Genomic DNA, 14,703 nt, shown 5'->3' with positions numbered 1-14,703 from the left:
AATCAGAGCCTACAAGCTCTTGAACTTACCAGAGTTGTGATATAAGAAGCCCTTTCCCTAAATGACTGCTTTACCTACATATGTAGACACAGAAGTATGCATGCCACTCTGGCACTGTCTGGGTAACTCATAATTAATATTTACTTAAAACAATCATTAGTCTCTGCTGGGTGACATTAAACCCATGTTCGCAGTATTTTTAGCCAGGCCTTCCCCACACCTGCAGTTGGCAGGCAACTGTGTGGCAGCAGGAGCCCCACAGTGCTTCATAAACAAGCCCGTACCTGGACAAGCCATGCTGCACGCCACTCAGGCAACCGGCTGGGACCTCGGACAGCCCCCACCCCCTTCACCAGTGGCATCCTTCCTTCCCTTTACTTCTTAGACATCACAAACAAAGCACATTTCCCTTTAGTCAATGTTGCATCAGTGCCCAGACCACACCCACAGAAAAAGCTTGGCTTTTCCTGGACCATGTAAGATTCATCCAGTAAGGAAAAGGAGGGTTGTTAGGACAGCCGTGAGTAGATATTAAACCTTCCATATTCACTGTTTCCTTTAAACTATGCAACATCTTGGCAAGTCAGCTCCTCTCACTCCCTTGCTATTTCAGAAGAGGAAACTAAGTCCCATCTGGCTGAGCCTGTGCTTTCCACTGTCCTACCCAGCCTCAGTTGTAATTGATCCCATCAAATAACAGGGAGGATGAAAATGAATGCTCCCAGGTGCTGGGCAATTTACAACAGGAATATGCGATTTCTCCCCTTATACATATGGGTAAAATGAAGATCTAGAGTTAAATTGTCTGGCTCATAAGCACCAGAAACAAAATTACCCTGCCTCCTGGTTCTTCAACAGGAAACATTTTCCCACCTTACCAGTGACCTTGAGAGAGATTTGCCATGCACACAGTCAGTAATGTCAACCCTAAGATCTTGTTATTTCCCTTCTCAGCTGATGTGAGTGATCTGCTTGACAGTTTTTAGGTTTGGCTCTACAGGTAAAGGCTCTTGCTACCAAGCCTGATGACCTGAGTTCCATGCCCAGGACTCAAGTGATAGAAACAGAGAAGCAAGTCCTATAAGTGGCTTCTGACCTGCACACATACCCAAGCACACCATACACACAGTCAACATTTAAAAGAAAAATACTAGGTCAGGTATGGTGGCAAGTGGGAGGCAGAGGCAGGAGGATCTCTGTGAGTTCAAGGCCAGCCCGGTCTACAGATCGAGTTCTAGAACAGCCAGGGCTACATACACAGAGAAACCCTGTCTCAGGAAAAAAAATAAAAAAAGCAAGCAAAGTTCTTCAAGTTCATGACCAGCCTAGTCTGCACAGCCAACCAGGAATATGTAGTGAGACCCATTTTCAGTGATATATGTGTATACGTGAAAGACTTGAGGCTATATTTCAAAAAGAATCTTTAAGTTTTAATTTTTTTATCCAAGTCAAAATTAACCATTATAACAATAGCTTAACATTTATTCAGAAATTTATAATTTCAGGGTTCTTCCATTATTGATGCAGTGACTCCTTTAAAACAAGTATGTGAAAGTAGATGTTACAAACCCCACTTCAGAGCATTAAACTGAATTTAGAGTAGCTGGCAGCATGTCCAAGGCCAGTGCAGGTAGAATAGGAGCTCAGCCACTGAAGGTCAAGTACCCACACATTACAAAGGATTGCCTACTCTGTTAGGTAAGACCACAGAGTTAGGAGATTTATACACTTTAAATGGAGAGGTTGGAGCAGTTTTGCAACACAAACCTGGCTTCAAGAGCCCCTTTATTAAAAGTAGTGATATCTCTTCACTTAGGCCACAGGACCAGGTAGTGGTGCCCACACTGATCTGTGGGAGAACTGGTGGATGGGGTCCATTAAGAGTGACTTTACACTGGGACTAGAGAGATGCTTATCAGATAAGAGCACTGGCTGCTCTTCAGAAGACCCTGGTTCCATTTCCAGCATACACGTGGTGGCTCACTACTCTCTATAACTCCAATTGCAGAAGATCTGACATCCTCTTCTAGACTCTGTGGGTACAGACATCCATGCAAGAAAAAAACACACATACATACATACGTACATACATACATACAATAGAAAAATTGAGGTAAATTTTAAAAAGTGACTTTACACAATGAAAATGATCAGTGAGGGCATATAGGGTCTGGAGAGGAGTGGAGCTGGCATTTTTTGGCCCAGCAAATCGCTGCCCATCTGCTCTCTGTCAGAATATGTTAGGAGTGCATCTGGATTGCTGCCCCAGAGCCTCAGCTCCGGGCGGGTCATGTGGTCGTCTCCACGACAACTCCAGGAGCGCTGGAAACTGCTGTACTTGGAGCCAGATGCTGCTCTGCACATGTGGTCTAATTAGCCGGGGTTCCCTGCCTCCTCCGCCCCTCACCCCTCCCTGCATATACTACCTTCTCTTTTCCCTGCCTCCCTCCTCTCCTAGCCTTCCTCACATCCTCTGACTGCCTGTGCACTGTTTGCCTTTTCTTCAAGCATCCCTGTTATCCTGGCACTGTGCAGGGAGCTCCAGACACCTCTGTCCCTGAGAAAGACACCTCTGGGGTAGGAACTGACAGGCGACTAGGCAAGACCATGACTAGCCACAAATGCTCTTGCAGTGGAGAGCTTGGGTCTCAAGACTCACAGGAGGTTCAACAAAGACCATGACACGTTCTGCTGAATCTTCGAGTTAGGTTTTATAAGGCATGAATAATTCCCCAGGAGAAGATGTGGCACATGAAAAAGCAGAGGTCAATGGGACCTTCTGGAGAACTGGTTACTGGAACACGAGGTATTTGGGGAATGAGAAGCTGTGTTTGGCCATCAGACTTCTCTCCACCTCTGAACTTTACTTGGTTCTACAGGCGCTAGGAGCCAGTAAATGGTACTGTTGTGGGCTGAGGCTCTGGGTAAACAAAGTCTCCTCAGGACTGTGCTGCAAATTCTACCTAGGAGGACTCTTTCGTTGCTGGGTGGGAAATGCTTGGGAAAGTGTAGTCAGAATGTGCTGAGAAGTGAACTTTTGTGTCTTCTGCAGAGCCAGCACCCACCATTTCTTGAATCACTAGCTCTCAGGAAAATGCAACCAATGAGGAAGGAGCATCTTCCTCACTCACCCTGTATGATGTGCTTGTATACCCAAGACAGCAGCTCCTGTCTGCTTTCTGCCGAGCCCACTCTCTGCTCAGATCCTTTCTTCCCACTCCATTTAGCCCACCCCTGCCCCTCGTGGGTGCTTTTCTTTTGCATCACCCCTCCCTATGTGGCCTCTCCCTACCTTGTCTGGACAGGATCACCTTGACCATAGGTATTTGTTGAAGGGAGGGTGCTGGTGTTGCCACCTCAGATGTCATATGAACCTCAAAAGACATCTAAAAAGAGCCAGGAAGGGCATTACTGGCCTTTTAGATGTTCTTACAGGTAGAAGCTCCTTGATAAGACATGTGATTTAAGACCTCCAATATGAAGTGAAGGAACTCTCCCTTGTACACCTGAGGAAACAGGCTTAGAGAGGCTCTCTTGCTTTTCTTCTGGAGTTCTGGGATGCACTGAGCCCTTCTGAGGCTGAGGCCCAGGGTCATCTAAACTCAGCACCCAGAGACACTGGACTCTGAACTAGGTAGTGGCCATACCGTACAGAGAAGCCGCCTGCATTGGAAGATTATTGGCAGTCACTTGAATTCTCCAGAAATCCACAGCAAAGCCCTGTCTGGGCAAGTGAGCCTGTTCTGGGGGTTTTGCAGTGCCATGGGAGAAATCCAGGCCTGTGGTTCCTCCTAGTCTATATAACTGGGCCAGGAATATCTCCTCTCTCTGAAGGAGAGGGATAAAGGGCCTTTCTCCATAGGGCTGTCACAGGAAGCCAATTTTCAACAAGAATCATCATGAGGCCCCAAGCGGGGCTGCACCCCAGACAGCTTTTGTGAAGCTCCTGTGGCTCCTTGTTTAGTCTTGCTTCCAGAATCCATGATATGTTGGGTGTAGATTGTACATATGTACAATCTATGCATGGTCTCAGGGCTGCATGCAGCAGAATCAATGTGTGCAGCAGACAGAGAACTACCAGAAGTTAGGTGTTATGCCCTCAGCAAAGCACTTTGCATAAATCACTGTGATTCCCCACACAGCTGGAGAGCAGTGTCTCCCATCTCACCATGAGAAACCATCTCAGAGGACTTGGGGCCTGCCCTGAGTTCCAAACCCTGTAGGTGGTGGACCCTCCAGTTTCTTCCTTTCCTGCATCTGCATGGAGTGCTGATGTGGTGGTCTGTTTCTCTATAAACCTAGAAAAGATCTCACAGAGAGCCACCCACTATGTGTAGAAACAGAACATGTAAGCATTTGAAACTTCCCTGAAGATTTTACAACCACTCAACTGAGCTGAGGCCTAGGAAGGAAAGGAAGCAAAGCCACGTCAAGTGTTGATCCCATGCTCTTTACACTTCACAGTGCTGCTGTTCACAGCTAGAAGCTTCCTGCTTCCCAGGCACCAGGCCAGTGCCAGGTACAGGAGATGCAGCACTAGACAGGGCACATGAGAGAGGGTGATATGAAAAGAGGAGCCAGGAGTCAACAGGCTAGCCATATAGTTCAGTATGTGGGCACTGCTGTGACAGCTCCTCCAAGGGTCATGCCACCAAGGGACTAGTAGCTGACTGCTCCTTGCCTGACTCAGGAGGTAGGGCTTCTCTGTTTTATTCACCATGTCTCTTTGTCTTTACATATGTGAGCTGCAGGTTTGCATAGCCACAACCAGCACTGGCTGGGGCTCCATGAAACCCTTAAACCTATCCCCTCTCCTGTAGGCTTTCCCAAACTACATTCCCCTACTCCTCTGCTGCCAGTACACAGACCCTCATCTCTATCCTGTGTAAGGAAGCATTAAAATTAAATGAATCACTGTGTTATACCAGATCTGGCCCCCAGTAGTGCTGAGTTGACTCTGACACTGCCTAGGTGTCACAGCCACCAGCTGCTTGATCCTGATAGCTCTGTGTGTAGCATTTGGTTTCCGCCCTGAGAGAGAGAGAGAGCTATCAGTGTACTGCAGGAATGAGCCACCACTGCTCCATGGACCTTACTCCACATAGTGAGTCCACCACTCAGAGCACCAGGGAGAAAGATTGGCTCTGTGTTGTATCAGTGAGGCTCCAAGAGGTGAACAGCTACCTCAGGCATAGTGGAACCACAGCCTAGTCAGTGTCACTGCCCTATAATCCATCTCTTTGAGTTGCCTCTAGAGCAGCTCCGGCTGCCAGCAAGGTCACAAATATAATCCTGTGATTACATCTCTTAATGCAAAACAAATAATATCCTATTATATATACCGGAACCAGGAAGACTTTGCCTCCAAACACTGGCCAGGCCTCTGCCCAACTCAGTGACCTCAGGCAGGTAACCCCACCTGGAGGAGCCTCGATTTCCTTGTCTGTGAAATGGAGGTCATCATAAAACCTATCTCCCAGGTTGCCATAGAGAATAAGCAGGATAATGCATGTAAAACCAGCCAACACTCTCTGAGTGCTCAGCAAGAGGTAGTTGGTTTTAATCCCTGCACCTGCTTTCTTCCAAGAGCTGATTCCCATCTGCATGTCTTAGGGGAGGAAAATCTTGAGCTAGTATGCATGAAGACCAACTTCATTGTGTCTCCTTGCCTTCACAGGCCTCCCCGCTCATCTGTGTTCCTGTGCTAATCAGAATTTCCTGACTTCTCCCTGTTTGTCTCCGTTAATGCTGAAGAAAGGGGCTCTTGGCACAGATGAGCTGAGGCGTGGGCTGGCGCGCCTGTGATTCGAATGTCTTTACTATAATCTAGCGAGAATGTGCAGGGGGCCTGTCAATACTGGAGCTGTGGCCAGAATGGGCAAATACCAGCAGCCCGGCCATCTCTGGCCCACAAATCATCTGAGGAGCTCTAGGTGGGCGCCCACATTTGCCCTAACTTAAAATCATCCGAATAGCAAGGAGACTTCACAAGGAGACATTGATTCTTTATTTAGGGCTTGTTACAGGGAGTCAGCCCCCAGCATGCCTCAGCTACTCCACACTTGCTACAGAAAGCTCTTTTGATCCTGTCATTCCAAGAGTGGCCTGGCCCAGCCCTGTCAGGGTTATCTGATTGGCTGTGGGGTGATCCTTCTTCCTACATCCATCTCAAGACCCCAGTGTGTTCTGTGCTTAGACTTGAGAGTCATTAGACTGGAGACCTCTGAGACTCGGGCTACGGGCTTCTCCATGTGGGTGTTCCTCTCTCATAAGACAGGGATGATAAGTGAAGGCCTTGGCAAGGGTGGGTGGGACATGCTGGCTGTCACAGAATGAGTTCTCCACTGACAGGCTCCCTCTTCCCATGTTCCTACTGCTAATGTTATAGCAAGGGAGCTCACTCCCCCCCCCACTCCACAACACAAGGGAATTCACTTGGGCAGCTGCCCAGCTGACCTGTGAAGGGCAGCCTTCAGATTAGCACAGCCTGTATTTCTACCTAAAGAGGGCTACTGAAGCCCCAACAGGGAATTTGGAAGTATTTCAGTAAAATGCAACCAAGATGGGCACTGCTTGTGATGAATGCTGCCAGTGTCTCCAGCTTTCTTAGGATTGGCCTAGGCTGGTTGCTCTTAGCTCTGCCAGTGGCTTTCAGCTTCTACACTGCAGTTAGTTTGTAAGGTTGTAGGATTGAGAAGTTAGAAGCACCTCAGGTAATTGCCAAGGTTGAGACTGATTGACCTAGAGCACTCTGTCTATCCCAGCCCGGTTGTCAGCAATCCCATAAGGCAGGTAGTTATGCCTATGCTAAGATGATGGCTAGGTATGGGACATGGGGGCAAAAAAACACAGCTGGCTCAGGAAGCATCTGTGTGTGTCTCTCTCATCCACCTATCTGGAGCAAATAAGCAGTCTGTCATGTCCCCTAGGAACTTGCAGTGCTCTGGGAAAGCCTGTCTGCCCAAGGGTAGTGTTTATAGAGACACTGTGGATGAGCTGGAGCCCTCTCACAAGCTGAGTCCCCTAGCAAAGTTTTCTGAGGAAAATGACAAGACAAAAGCCCAGAGGCTCTGGAAGAGGATATGTGAGTGTAAGAGAGGCAGATTAGATTCCACTAACAAGGCAGCTATGGAAGACCCAAGAACCTTGAGTGTTGTGTTCAGGAGTCCAGAAACCCCAAAACCCAGCTAAGATCCTAAGTCAGAGAGGCAGATAGTCAGCTACAGACCCACCTGCTGAGCACTTAACCTAGAAGAGAGAGGATGGAGTAGGGTGTGGGAATGACCCCCCAAATTGGTCTCGGTAGCCTGTCCTTTATGCAGTCAATCAAGATCTGTGCTTACTTTGATAATCTGCCATTGTATCATAATACTTAAAACTTGCCCTGTGGGCTGGAGACATGGCTCAACGGTTAAGAGCACCTGACTACTCTTCCAGAGGTCCTGAGTTCAATTCCCAGCAACCACATGGTGGCTCACAACCATCTGTAAAGAGATCTGATGCCCTCTTCTGCTGTGTCTGAAGACAGCTACAGTGTACTTATATATAATAAATAAATAAATCTTTAAAAAAAAAAACTTGCCCTGTAAACTTATGCTTTCTATGAAGTCCTGTGGGGCAGTGGGGATGAATACCAGCAAACGCGCTAAGCCTGGCCATTCTCAGTCCTAGAGCATCACCATGCCTACATAGCACGTCTGACAAGTGAGTCTTCGGTGGAGTGAGTGGGACCATCAGCCCATGACCACACTCTGGTTCAAACCAGAACTTGCTTCAAGCACAGCAGAACTGTGGTTCCTTGATGATAGAAGCATCATAGGGTCTGATACAGGAGCTGTCATGCACTGTACTTAGACCAACTATGAAAATGACATAAAAGGAAAGAGACAAAGCAATCATGGCCCCTCTTTCTTTCTGATCACTAAGTTAAGAATGTATGAACTGTAGCTGTATGAAGAAGTAAAATTAAGAACACAGGAACTGGAGAGATTGCCCAGTGGTTAAGAGCAATGTAATGTCTTTCCAAAGAACCAGAGTTCAGTTCCCAACACCCACAGTCTTGTACACACACAGAATCAAAAACACAGGTTCATGTTCCAGCTATGAAATATGATGCCCATTCAAGTTAGTATTTTTACAACCGTTATCACATGATGTAAAATTGAACAGCAAAAGTTATGCTAATAACTTAACATTGATTTTCTTCTTTTCTTGGAATGTGAGTAAATAATATACAAACAAACACTTTGATAGATTTTTAAAGAAAGAAATAGGGGCAGGAAAAGGTAGGGAGAAAGGTTAGATTTTAGCAGCATTTTTTTTCTAGAATGGGCCATGTTTGTCATGCTACCAGCCATGACAAGACCAGTCTCTGCCCTCATGGAGGACCCTGATTTGTGAGAAATCCATTGTGGAGCCATCTCTCTTTGGTCCGTGATACTGTGGCATTGCGTTGGCACTGTTATCACCAATCGTGAAAGACAGGTTGAGTTGCTGGAGATTGCAGGGCTGACAGTTCTGTGAGGGATCAGGACAGGCCTTTTGATTCCAGGACGCATTCACTCTTTACCATGTTGAGTTTCGTTATGGAGACTAAATCCAGAGTTTCAAGTTTTTGTAATGGTTCCTTTAGCAAAAGCAATCCCAGCCCTCTGGTGTGCCAGATGCCCCTCCACACTGTACTTGTCTGTCCCCTGAACTTGATAAGATTCCTTTGAATGAAACAGCTAACTTTCTATTATAGAAAAATTCAGGCCAAATATTCATACCAAATGAACAATCTTACCTTCTACCCTGACATACTCTGTTGATCTTTTAAAATTGTAATTAAGAGGGACTGGAGAGATGGCTCAGCGGTTAAGAGCACTGGCTGCTCTTCCAGAGGTCCTGAGTTCAATTCCCAGCAACCACATGGTGGCTCACAACCATCTGTAATGGGATCTGGTGCCCTCTTCTGGTGTGTCTGAGGACAGCTACAGTGTACTCATATTTTAAAAATTAATAAAAAATTTTTAAACTAATAGATTTTATTAAAATTGTAATTAAGAAATTTTATTATAAAATTTCCCCTTTTAACTATTTCATACATGCAGTGCCATGCCCTTCAGTACACTCACACTGGCATGAAGCCATATCCATCTCTCAAACTTCGTCATCTTCTAAATCTTTTTTTTTTTCTTTTCTTTTTTTCGGAGCTAGGGACTGAACCCAGGGCCTTGCGCTTGCTAGGCAAGCGCTCTACCACTGAGCTAAATCCCCAACCCTTCTAAATCTTAAACCTCCACCCATTAAACAGCTCCTCAACTACCCCCATGCCCCAGAAGCTACCATTCTCTTTCTCTCTTGATGAATTTGATCGTTCACAATTACCAGTCTTTTTAACAGTCTTATTTCTCTTAACATAATATCTGTAATACATCCATGCTGAAACATGTCAGGTTCCTTTTTAAGGCATGTGTAATGTATATAAAAACATTACTTTTTGGCTCAACAAGTAAAGCACCCGCTACACAAGCATGAGGACCCAAGTTTGGGTCCCTAGCAACCACGTAAAAGTGGCCTTCTTTTAATCTCAGCAATGAAAGGCAGATATCAGGATCTCAGAGCTTGCTGGACTCCCAGTCAAACTGAAACAGCACAGTACTGGTTTGATGAGAGACAGTATCTCAGAAAGTAGAGAGGGGCCAGCAAGATGGTTAAACAGGTAAAGGCACTTGCCACCAAGGCTGTTTACCTGATTTCAGAACCCAGGACCCACATAGTGGAAGGAGAGAAACAACTCCCACAGGTTATCCACTGATCTATGCACACTACTGCACATACTCACTCCTCCTGTACACATATACAAATATATATTTTTTTATTTTAAAAATAAGGTAGAGAGTCATTGAGGGAGATGCCTGATGTCATCAACCTTCTATGCCTCCATATACCCAGAAGAATAGGCTCATATACCCATATAGCACGCTTATGTGTACACACACACACACGTATACACACACACACACACACACACACATGCACGCACACAAATAATGTTGCCACAGTCAGAATATTCTCTCACTCTTATATAGTCTATACTTCCCAACCTGTACCTAGTATTTTTAAGACCCATATTTTATATTTTTATTTTTCTTATACAAAATCTGGCTTATAAGAGCTATTTTTTAAATGTTAGAATATATAGATGAATCTTCCAAAAAATAATGGGTTTTTAAATTTAAACAGTCTATAAAGAGGAGATTCCTGTTTTTGTCTTAAAATCATATAGTAAAAATAGGATTTTGATAACAATTAAATTTGTTAAGGAACAGAGAAGTCAGCAGGACAAAGGAAGTTGTTTGAAGAAACTGGTGGGGGTTGTATTTTCACACCAGCACCGAAGATGCTGTGTGTATGAAGCCATTATTTCTGGAAGACTCAAACCTTTGGAGTCACAGGCTTCACCTGCTAACAAAGATTCAACTCATTAGTGATGGAGTTTTCGATTGATTCCATATGTCAAGAAGATAACCCAAGAGGGAAAACTTGTCTTTTTGTAACAGAGTCCTTGATGGGGTTGAGCAGCTGTGTTTTACTGTCCTTGGGGTCATAGATGGAAAACTCTCTACTAATGCCATCCAAGCGCAAATGCTCACGGCCTGACTCCCCAGAATTAACGTTGCCATCAGCAGGTTGCTTCAGCACCTACAGTGTCACCTAAGAAGACAAAGAGTTTAATCAATCAAATAAGAGAACTAAACCAGCAATTCCTACAATTTTTGTAAAAGAGAGAATAGCAAGATATCTATCTTCTGTGGTCTGTTAAAGACTGGAGTGGGGGTAGCCATGACAGCTATAAGACACTGGTGTGTAAAGCAGAGGGGTGAGCTTCATTTGCTTGCCCAGGTCCTGTGGCAGGAGCCTTCACTGGGTCCTGCTTGTCTCCCAGAAGGGCTTATGTTTGAAGGGCTGGAGCTCTGCATCCTGAAGGTTTGACCTTTTGTGTTGTCCATCTGAGACATATTTATGGGACATCTACAAGAGCCCACCAGTGAAGTGTGACCATTGTTGGTATCTTGGAAGGAGAGTCACTCCGGGGACAGGCTCTGGGCGACAGTGCAGTTGCCTTCTAGCAGTGTCTGCTTGACACCACTGATGTTTTTAAGGCCTTTTCAGAAAAAGCCCCTGTTGTCACATTTCCCTGTGGGTTTCCTATCCATGCCCATGTCCTTTTGTCAGTTTTTATAACATGGATATCTGATCCAGGGGGATGTTACCTCCAATGAGTGGATAAAAAACCCAAAATATTCATGTCTCCTAGAAGGTGAGATTCCGATCTCCTGCGGCTAAACCCTGCCTCGGGCTAGCCTCACACACAAATCAAAGCTCATTCCCAATGTTTTCCCATCCTCTTCCATACAAGACCCTTGTGTGTCACACACATTGTGATGCAAACAAGTTTGTCTGCTCACATGAAACACAGCAGAAAGAACACAAATCCAGTCATCACATGAAGGCAGCACCTAGGGAACCAGGAATCTTGAGTAGGATGGTGATGTGGTTGAACTTTGACCAAAACTGATATGGACCAGGATGAATGAGATAGGACAGAGCATGAAGGTGCACCCTACCATTGCAGTCTGGTCCCGTGCCAAGGTCATGGATGGCAAGCAGTGAGTGAATGTGGGATATGCCTCCCAGGCTGGATGAGAAGGGCATTGGAAATCTGACCGGTCAACTGTGGATCAGTGAAGCTCTGACAGCCAAGAAAAGGAGGCACTGATTTGAATGCAGATAATGGATCTGTAATTGAGTGCAGACAGTGAGGCTTAGGTGCCTGATGTGGTCTAGTAAGGTTTTAGGCTAGTGAGATGTGTCAAAAGTCATCAGTATGTGTAAAGTCACCTAGAGAGAATATTGCCCTGCTGTGTTGACCCCACAGTGTCCCCTGACATGGCCCCAGTAGTAAGGTGAAAGACTTGCAGAGGGTGAGGTCTACCTGGACTTGGTTTGGCAGAGAAGGGGCAATCCTTGCCAAAGTAATGTGAGCAGCTGCACGTCCTTCCCTGGATGAGAGGCTTACTCTGCTTGTTCACAGCACAGTCTGCAGCATTCTCCTGCCTCATCAGCTGGGAAGCTCCAAATGATTCTGTAACTCAAGTTGAGGAGCAGAGAAGCAACTCGTCCAGAACTGTTTCTAAACCATCTCACGATGTGTATTTCTCAGCAATCACTTTTCTTATTTGTTGTCATAGGTGCTTGCATAAAGAGCCTCAGATCCTTTGTAAAATCAGGGAGGGGTGAACTGTATAAAAGTGCATTGCCTCCATTGTTATGTTTCTGGGCCACCCCTCCAGCCTGAGGAGTGGAGCTGCCCAGTTGCTGAGTTAATATTAGCTAGATTGAAGTGTAAGGAGTTCCTGGAACTTGTAGGAGCCAGACAGTAAATTTAACACGTAACTCATTAAAACAGGATAAAAGCAGAGCTTCAAACATCTTTGTGTTTTCCACCAAGTCCAAGAAAGGAGGGGGTGCCCTTAACACAGCTCAAGATGTAAAACTCAGATCTTTCAGAACCAGGAATGCAAAACAAAATTAAAGGCATGTCTGCATAGACAAGTACTGCAAATGAGTCCAAAGAAAGTAAAGCGCTAACTACATAGGGCCTGGTTGTTTGTTTGTTTGTTTGTTTGTTTGTTTGTTTTAAAATTTGAGGTATCATTTTCTTGACTCGATGTACTTTCGGGACAAAAATTTATTCATCAAACAACTTAAACACAAACTTGTATAGGTAGTAAATTTTATTTTATTTTTAATCAGTCAGTATTTTGTAAATTATAACTTGCTATAGGTCAAGCTAGTGTCAGCCAGGCATGGCGGTACACACCCGTAATCCCAACATTTAGAAGGTTGAGGTAGGACTCTCACAAGTTCAAGACCAGCTTGAATTATATAGCAAGATTCTGTCTCAAAAGCAAATAAGTAAAATAATCATTTTGTAAATGATTATTAGTTTAAAACCACTTTCCACAGTTGGTATCTATGAAAAGGCCTCCAATAAGGAAAACCCAGTGCTGCTCCCTGCCCCAGCTCTGAAGGTGCAGCTCTGCCTTAGTAGGGTCCCTTCAACATGAGCTGTTGACTGACATCATGTTCTACCTCTACATACAGGAGGAAGAGATTGGAAATCATACTGGCTGGCACAGCACTAACTTGCTATAGGTTGTGGTTGTTGGTCACAGGGGTGAATGCATAGCTGATCTTGGCTGTCGGCTCTGCCAACCAGACTCTCTGATCTGGTGTACTGTATGTGGTTCTTCCTCCCAGAGACAGCCTCCCCACCATAGACTAGAGCAGTTGATGATGACCACACTTGTGTAGGAAGGAGTAAAGGAGCAGAAGATGTGGAATCCTGCAGAAGGGGGCTTCCTGCTCTGACCTCATGTCCCTTCTTCATTCCCAGGAAGAACCCATCACTTTCAGTGAGGAGGCCTTCGTGTCCCACTACCGCTCTGGAGCCATGAGACAGTTCCTACAGAATGCCACACAGTTGCAGCTCTTCAAGCAGGTGCCCAGCCTCCCTCAGGGCCTGTGTCAGGTCCCTAGTGGGCATTTCCTCAATGGTTTCTACCTTAGGCACTAAGAATGAAGGCTGAGGAGGGACAGGCCTAGAGAGGGCTGGTGGGAAAGGGTTTTTGTAGAAAAGGCTTCGGTGGCACTTGCCTAGCAACTGCAAGGTCCTGGGTTCGGTCCCCAGCTCTGAAAAAAGAAAAAGAAAAGGCTTCGGTGCCAGACAGGCCCTTCCTTGCTTCTTGGTTGGTTTTAGGCATGTACCACAGTGCCCAATTGAATGATTCCCTTGTCCATAGACAAGAAGTGGTATATTTGCTTTTTGTCCATCCAGTTTATCGATGGCCGACTAGACCTTCTCAATTCCGGTGAAGGTTTCAGTGATGTCTTTGAGGAGGAGATCAGCATGGGAGAATATGCCGGTAAGAAGCTGCCCGTGGCCCTCCTGGCACAGAGGGGTTTGTTTTCCTTTTCAGTAGAGGTAGGGAGGAGACTGACTTCAACCTTGGCCTGGGAAGAGTTGGGAAATTCATTGTTTTGTGATAGGATGCCCATAGCTTAGCCCAAGTGAAGCCTCTCATCTCAGAGCAGTTGCTTCTCCTGAGTAGAAAAGTCTGGCAGAGTGTCATGACCAGCATGATACAAGGGACACTTACCAGATTCTAAAGTAGGGGAGCTGAACTCAAATGGGGTCTCTACTCATTGCTGGCTGTGACACCTGGGACAAGTCACTGATGGTGCCACAGACTACTTCACAGGGCTTCTGTATCGAGAAAGTGAGTCATTAGGACGTGTTCTGCACTACCCCAAAACAATCCCTGCTCTAGGGTCAAGCTCAACACATGTTTCTGTGCAGTGTGAGACAGCATTAAGTCAGACACAGTGATATATAGTCACAGCCACTGGGAGGCTGAGGCAGGTGATCACTCGAGCCCAGGATTTGGAACCAGCCTGCACGGTACAGTGAGACCCTTTCTCAAACAAATAAGTAAACAAGATATGAGCATCGTTTCTGGGTGGCCGGTCTCAAAAGTATCATCCTTTTAATTTTCAGGGAAAGCATGTAGGGTATTGGGCGGTGTCAGTAATGAGCACCACCTGAGTCCCAGTCTAGCCATTGGTTTGTTCTTCGATGGCAGAGATAAGAATACA

General features: G+C 45.7%; 1 protein-coding gene across 7 annotated transcripts in view; it reads left to right on the top strand.

Annotated features, from left to right (window-relative positions):
- The window catches only part of Dennd1a (DENN domain containing 1A), a 490,128-nt gene that overhangs the window by 418,401 nt on the left and 57,024 nt on the right, over nt 1-14,703 (top strand). For all 7 annotated transcript variants that reach the window (XM_032903215.1, XM_032903216.1, XM_032903221.1 and 4 more), the window contains 2 exons: nt 13,445-13,549; nt 13,886-13,973. In XM_032903215.1, coding sequence (XP_032759106.1) covers nt 13,445-13,549; nt 13,886-13,973 — 193 coding nt within the window. The remainder of the gene's footprint in view (nt 1-13,444; nt 13,550-13,885; nt 13,974-14,703) is intronic.

The sequence above is a fragment of the Rattus rattus genome, chromosome 5 (assembly GCF_011064425.1).
Source record: "Rattus rattus isolate New Zealand chromosome 5, Rrattus_CSIRO_v1, whole genome shotgun sequence".
Classification (NCBI taxonomy): Eukaryota; Metazoa; Chordata; class Mammalia; order Rodentia; family Muridae; genus Rattus; species Rattus rattus.
This window is presented reverse-complemented; position numbering and strand designations above follow the sequence as displayed.